The sequence below is a fragment of the Podarcis filfolensis genome (genome assembly GCF_964270895.1).
Source record: "Podarcis filfolensis genome assembly, chromosome: 16".
Classification (NCBI taxonomy): Eukaryota; Metazoa; Chordata; class Lepidosauria; order Squamata; family Lacertidae; genus Podarcis; species Podarcis filfolensis.
The window spans coordinates 15,329,806-15,336,621 of NC_139620.1; the positions used below are offsets into that span (position 1 = coordinate 15,329,806).

At 54.9% G+C, this 6,816-nt stretch overlaps 1 protein-coding gene across 1 annotated transcript in view; it reads right to left on the minus strand.

The window, feature by feature from the left end:
• Positions 1-6,816, minus strand: part of ATG2A (autophagy related 2A) — a 37,764-nt gene that overhangs the window by 28,472 nt on the left and 2,476 nt on the right. Inside the window, exons 2-9 of the mRNA XM_083591967.1 lie at positions 3,569-3,731; positions 3,294-3,446; positions 3,004-3,106; positions 2,227-2,398; positions 1,920-2,066; positions 1,522-1,618; positions 1,087-1,248; positions 490-632 (exon numbers count right to left, since the gene is read on the minus strand). Of these exons, the coding sequence (XP_083448093.1) occupies positions 490-632; positions 1,087-1,248; positions 1,522-1,618; positions 1,920-2,066; positions 2,227-2,398; positions 3,004-3,106; positions 3,294-3,446; positions 3,569-3,731 (1,140 nt within the window). The remainder of the gene's footprint in view (positions 1-489; positions 633-1,086; positions 1,249-1,521; positions 1,619-1,919; positions 2,067-2,226; positions 2,399-3,003; positions 3,107-3,293; positions 3,447-3,568; positions 3,732-6,816) is intronic.

A 6,816-nucleotide genomic window follows, 5' to 3' on the forward strand; every position in this document is an offset into this window, starting at 1 on the left:
GGCCATTGGGCACAGGAAGGCAAAAGCCTCAGACAGCAGTTGGCAACAGCACAGCCTCCTTGGCTGTTCCCCTCTGTGGCGTGCAGAAGCGGGAGGGCCCTGTACCCCCTAAACTAGTCCGCAGCCCTCAGGCATGCTGGGATAGGGGGGTGCTATCCTGTTGCCAGCACTGAAGTCTGAATCAGCTCTCAGTCTGGCCAGCTTCTGAACATGGAGGAGGGGATGCGTCAGTCTGTCCTTTGCCTTGGGCCAGCTGTGTTAAGTTGCCCCCTGGAAACTTGCGGGGCAGCATTAAAGCTGTGTGCCTGGGTGATGAGATGGGATAGGGAGCAAAGGAAGCACCCCCTCACGAGGAGGCCTTCCCCTGGGTCCTCCTGCACAAACTCCTCAGGCACCCAGACCTCAGGCATGACCTGTCCAAGCCCACCGGAAACCTACCCAGGGTCACCCCTCCCTCTGCCATCCCCCACAGCCTGCTGGGGCTCTTACCCCTGGCGCAAAGGGCAGAGCCTGTAGGCGGCTGGTGCCAGCGTCGCTGTGCATGGAGGAGTCTAGGTCGATGTCAGAGAGCTCGCTGGCTGAGCGCACGGAGGTCACGCTGCTGGTCATGGGAGCCATGGAGAAGAACATCTCTGAAAAGGAAAGGAAAGTTGGCAAAGGAAGGGCAAGAAGGAGAGGGCGGGCCTAAAGCAGCCACCAGCTCAGTCCGGTCCGTCAAGTTAACGCGCCAAGACCTTGTCCGGAAACCAAGCAGGAATCAAGTGGGGCTTCATTTCATGGTCGCTCAAACATCAATAGGCAACAGGGGAAATAGCCTTCTGCTACCTGAATCCTTTTAAGAGGGGGAATGCAAGGGATTGAACCTGGCCCTGGTAGATGTACCCAGGATGAAGGAGGAGAAGAGGTGGAAACATAGGAACCTGCCCTAGGTCCCTGTTCTGACTTGGTCTATCTCACTCAGTACTGCCTGCACTGACTGGCAGCAGCTCTTCAGCCTCTCTACCTGGAGCTGCTGCTATTGGGGGTTTGACATCTGGGATCTTCCTGCATGCAAAGCTGCTCCCCCCGCCCGCCGGCAGCAGTCACCTCCGTTCTCCAGCCCAACGCAGGTCTCCATCCCCTCCAGGCGGGTGGGGCCAGCCCCCAGCCCTGAGTGCAGCTGTTGGCTGAGGTCCTGCTCAATCAGCTTCAGGTCCTCTGAGTCAAGGGGGCGACTCTTGCTCAGCTGCTCCTGCAAGAGGCTGGATTCTTGGGGGGGGGAGAGAAGAGAGAGAAGAGGATTAGGGGAGACCTGCAGGGCTGCAGAAGGCTCACCTGTCCCAGTGCAAAAGTTGGCACCTCCTCCAGGGAGGGGGAAAAGGCATGCATGGGTTCAAATGTGCTACCCCAACAGGCCTTGCTGGGCTGGACCAAAGGAGCCACAACCACCCCATCGCTTCACAGCAGGAGGTCAAACCTCTTGTGGGTTTGCACGGTGCTCTTTCTCCATCTCTCCTCCCACCCACATCACACAGAGCTCACCAGAGAAGTTCAGGGAAGACAGAAGATCTAGCAGGTATAGGATCTGTTGGGGGGCAAGCAGGAGGTGCAGTGACCCCATCTTCCCATCCAGTTCCAGCTGCGCAGAGAGAGGGGGAGAAAGTTCAAAACATGCCTCCTCATGAGCCAGAGGCAGCCTCTGTTGGCAGGCCCCCTCTTCCTCACGGGAGAAAGAGGCAGCGCATCCACCTGCCTGTGCAAAGGCAGCCAAGGCATTGGGGGGGCGCCTTCTTTAAACTTCTCCACGGGAGGGGGGTGCAGCTGCCTATGCCTCAGCAGAGCAGTCCAACAAAGCCCCCCAGCTCACACAAGGCATGGCTTTCCCATGCATCAGCTATTTGCTGGATGGCTGCAGAACCTCAGGCACCGTTTTAACTCACCTTGGGCCCAGGAAAGGCCTCGTTCTGCTTCAGCTTGATCCTCATCTCCGTGTATCCAGAGCAGCTGCCAATCTGAAGCAGAGAGCTGGGGGAAGCCTCTTCCTCCTCTGCCTCCTCCGCCTGGGACTCTGAAGACTCGGCAGCCCCCTAGCGTGGAGGGGAGAGACGAGGCAGTTCTGAACACAGGGAAGCCCGCAACACGCACCCTCCTCACCCCTCGGTGGATGGGAAGCCCAAGACGGACAGAATACTTTGACACCCATGAAAGTCAAGTCCCCCCTACCAAGGAAGCCCCCCCGGGCTGTACCTTTGGGACAGGGGACGATGGCATGTGGCCGCCCGCGCCACCCGCAAACTCCTCGTAGTAAAGCAGGACCCCGCTCAGCTGCAGGATCTTGTGCACAAACGGTGGCGGCTGGTGGATGTCTACGGTGATTGCCTGCCCAGGTTCCTTCACGGCTTCGTCACAGTAGTCCAATCTGGTGGGGGGGGGGGGAGGGAGGGAAGGCAGCAGACAACCAAAGCATCAAGAACTCAGCTGGGGGCAGAGAGGGAACAAGCAGCCCTCAAGCGACCCTTTGGTGATGGCTGACCAAGCTCTACCTACCTGGGGAAATCCCTTCAGCTATTCTATCCTCCTTGTCTTCTCTCCCCTCTCTACCCCAAAAGGGCTGTATTTCAAACCATGACCTTTCTGAATGTCTGCTTAGTCTTGAGAGGTCACCCTCTGTTCCCCCGCTGCTATAAATGTGCTGTTCAGCTACGTTAAAATCATATACACACATCAATTCCTGCTATTTAGGCTGAAAGGGACAGCCTCTCCCACAGGGTTTGTGTTCAAGAGAGACGCTTGGGCAGGGCTTTGCAGGGGGGAGGAATCCTGGGGTTTTCTACAAAAAGTGGGAGGGAGAACCCCGCAGGACAACCCAATAAGGATTGAGAATGGGCGGGGACAGAAGAGAGAGGCGGGAATGGAAAGCCAGGTGGAGAGGGGGACAGAATGGAGGGGTTGGAATCCTAAGCAGCAGGAGCTCCTCCCCCTCCCTACCAATAAAAAGCACCTGAGCACCTTAAAGCCAATTACCTTTTGATGTGCATCTCAAGGGCCACGCTGCCCTGTGAGCCACTGGGCACATGCTCCACACGTATCACAGTGTCCAAGAAGGTGACTTCAATCCTTCGCAGAACTGGCAGACAGCAAAGGAGAACAGGGGGTCAGAAGCCTGGCAGGCAGGTAAGGACAAAGGGGGGGACCTCCCTTCCTTCAGTCCTGCCTGCACCCCTTCAGGAACAGGCTGTGGGGGGTGGGAATAATCCCACTAGGAGCTGCTAAACCACCAACGGCCACCCGTTTCCCCCTGCCCAAGGACTCACCGGTTTCAATGGTTTGGGCAAACATCTCGAGCCCCTCCAGGGGCTGGGGGGTGTCCGAGGGCTCCTCGGCCTGCTCCTTCAGGCACTCCTGTGCCAGCTGCATGCTGGTGGTCATGCATGATGCCCAGCTCTGTGACTCAGAGCCAGGGGCAGCTGCAGGAGGGCAGAGGGAGAAGAGAGGGCCACCAGGTGAGGCAGGCAGGAGGCTGCCCACTTGCCCACCCCCAGCTTCCAGATCAGTACTGTCCCCTCTCTCCCTCTCCTCCGGTTCTCACCAGTACGATACTTTGGCCGGCACGTGATCTGCAGGCCGCTCACTTCCACGGTGCAGTTCTCTGTGACTAAGGCGGACCAGGGGATGGTGACGGCGATGCTGTCGATGAAGCCGTCGACGATCTCCAAGGGTGCTCCGACGGACTCCAGGAACTCGTTGACGGACTGCAGCAGAGAGAGAGACAGGGCTGGGTTGAGGGAGCAAGGACTGGCCCCGTGAAAGGCTAACCAGCTTCCCAGGGATACAGTTCCAGGGATACAGCCCACAAGTATTGAGTGGGGTGCAGGGGGAGAGAAAGGATTGTGGTTATGCAGCAGGGGGGTGCAAGTGGGGTCCCATAGATGTACCCACACAGCACTGGAAAGGTAACTGATTCCATAGCTAAGGGCTGGGGAATCCTCTTCCAGCCTGAGGGCCACACTCCCTTCTAGGCAACCCTCCAAGGGCCACATGTGGGGCAGGTGGGGCCAGAGGCAAAAGTAGGTGGAGCAACAAATGTAAATTTTACCTCTGGGACACAGGCTACGCTCTACACCTACTTGCCCACCGTTCTCCATCCAGACAAGCACAAGACATGATAAGGGTTCATCTCAGTCAGGCAAGAATTCTCAAGACTGGGTGAAGCAGACCCAGTGAGGGCTATGGCCTCGGAGAGGAGGGGTGGCCTGAGGTTAGTTCTCCAGCCTTGATATAGTGCCATCACTTTGCCTGCTGCTTTGCAGAGTCCCTGCCCCAAGGAGCTTACAATCTAAAATCTAACACAAGGGAGATCAGACAGCTGAAGGAGAGCGAAGAGGAGGCAGGCAGGCGTAGGCTGTGGGACTCCCTCCCCACAGAGGTGTGTCTGGCACCTTCCAATATGCACCTCTTTGCCCTTACCTATGACACCTGAGGTATATCTTTTTAGGACCCACTTTGTTTCTGCAATTGTATGTTGTTTTAAACTGTTTTAAATACTGTGTTTTAATGGTGTAACTTCACCTGAGGGTAAACACCTAGTAATTAATAATAATAATAATAATAATCAGGATGCATGTGTGGTTATTTCATTTGCTGCAGAGTATAGAGAGCATAAGGGCTGTAGAAAAGGGTTCATGGAAAAGCTTGGTTCTGAAGAGAGATTCAATCACACAGGTGGTGGGGCTGTCCCAAAAATACAGGGACAGGGCAGAATATTTTGCAACTACACTTAAGAATATTGTTCACAGTTCAGATTGCATCACCTAAAAAACAAAGATATTGTAGAGCTGGAAAAGGTTAAGAAAAGTTGAAGGGGATGGAGCAACCTCCCCTGGGATGAAAACATTGCAAAAGTTGGGCTTTCCAGTGTAGAAAAAAATGAAAGTAAACGAGGAGGATAAAATAAAGGTTCATAAGATTAAGTGCAGGGTGAAGAAAGCGGATAGAGATTTTCTCTCTCTCTCCTTTTCTTACCATAGCAGCAGAACTCAGGGACATCCAGTGAAGCTGAATGTCCCTGAGATTCAGGACAGATAAAAAAGGAAGTCCTTCACACAGCGCACAGTTAAGCCATGAAGCCCCCTCCTGCAGCAGGCAATGGGGCCACCAACCTGGATGGCTTTAAAACAGGATCTGACAAATTCATGGAGGACAAGAAGGCTATCTGTGGCTACCAGGCATGAGGGCCAACGCTCTGCCTCCAATGCCAGAGGCAGTCTATCTCCAAATGAAAGTCACACGAGAGCAAAGAGTGTTGCTGTTGCACCCAGCTTTGCAAGCTTTGCAGAAAAATCTGTGTGGCTACTGTGAGAACAAATGCCTGATCCAGCAGGAAGGCGGTCTTCATGTTCCTATGTTATTATTCTCCTGACAGCAGAGATGCCCTGGATAATTCCCCTGCCCCCCCCCCAGCAGGCTTTCCTTGAGAGAAAACAGGCCGGGACTTCTGCAGCTGTGAGTCTAGCATCAGCCATGCCAGTGAGGCAACAGCAATGACGTGGTGAGGAAGCATGTGAGTCCAGGAGACAAACAAGCCAGAATTCCTCAGGCTACTTGATACCTCCCATCCTGTCTTGCTGCTCCAGGAAGCTGCTGAGATCCACCGGGCAAGAACCCCCCTAATCTCTCTATCACACACCCTTGGGGGCACTCCCCTGACTAAGGTTCCTTTGGGAGGGAGGGCTGGATATAAACAAGAAGAGGAATTTGAGGGTTGCAGGATTGCCTCTGAGCCAGAGGAAACTTCCCCAGCAGGGAGCATCCACATCACCCTAACCCTGCGTCCTGTACTGACGCAGAGGCGGAGGGGACTTCATTCTAGATTGCACCCTAGCAGGAAGATGGGGCAGGGAGGGCTGTGAAGCAAGTGGGAATAGGGCCCCAAAGGACCTAGGCCTCCCTAAGCCACCCAAATTCTGCTTGGGCTAAAACAGGCAGGCAAGCTCCCTTCAGCACAATCTTGCGACTTCTTGCAGAAAAGCTAAGAACAGGGGGGAGGAGGTGTGGGGAGAAACTGGGGGAAAGATGTGAAAGGACAGCAGGGGAGCAGGAGGCAGTGACTTGCGAGGATAATTATAGACGCCTGGCCTTTCTCCAGAGCAGGATAGTGGATCACAGCACCAACAGCCTGGGGAACAGCACCACCTCCCCACTTCATCACAAGACAGGCCGACGGCCGACGACAAGCCACAGCCGCCTACGTCAGAGGCTTATTTGTTCTGGAGTAACAACCATCCTCCCCATTTGGAGATGTGGGGTGGGGAAACCCACTGATTTGCCACCAGGACTGCAACTATGGACTGGTGGCCAAAGGGTCTCAAGGGGAGTGATCTCACCTTGCCTGCCCCATAGACTGGCAGAGAATTCCCAGGGAATGGCTGCATGCAGAGCTTCCTTTGAGGCAGATCCCAAACACTAACTTCCTTGTTTACATTTCCCCTTTTATTTGAAAAAGAATGAGACGGTTCTCACAATGTGCTTCCAACAAGATGCCCATTTGCCTGAGATGGGAGCAAACAATGGCTGAAGGCTGGTCAAAAGCCAACCTACATGAGCCTCGGGGTCCCTTCCAACATCACGGTTCTAGGATTCCTGCCTTTAGTGGCCGCCTTACCTGGGCTTCCTATTGTAGTGCAAGCTTTCCCCCGTTTAGCACTTGAGAAGCTGGGTCATCTGCACTCATGCACCCACTGTTCATCCCAAGCCCTCCATCACAGCCCACAGCCCCAAATGCCTCTTGAAAGGCTGGAGCGAAGCGGGCTGCATTACAGGCCAAGACACCTGGTTACA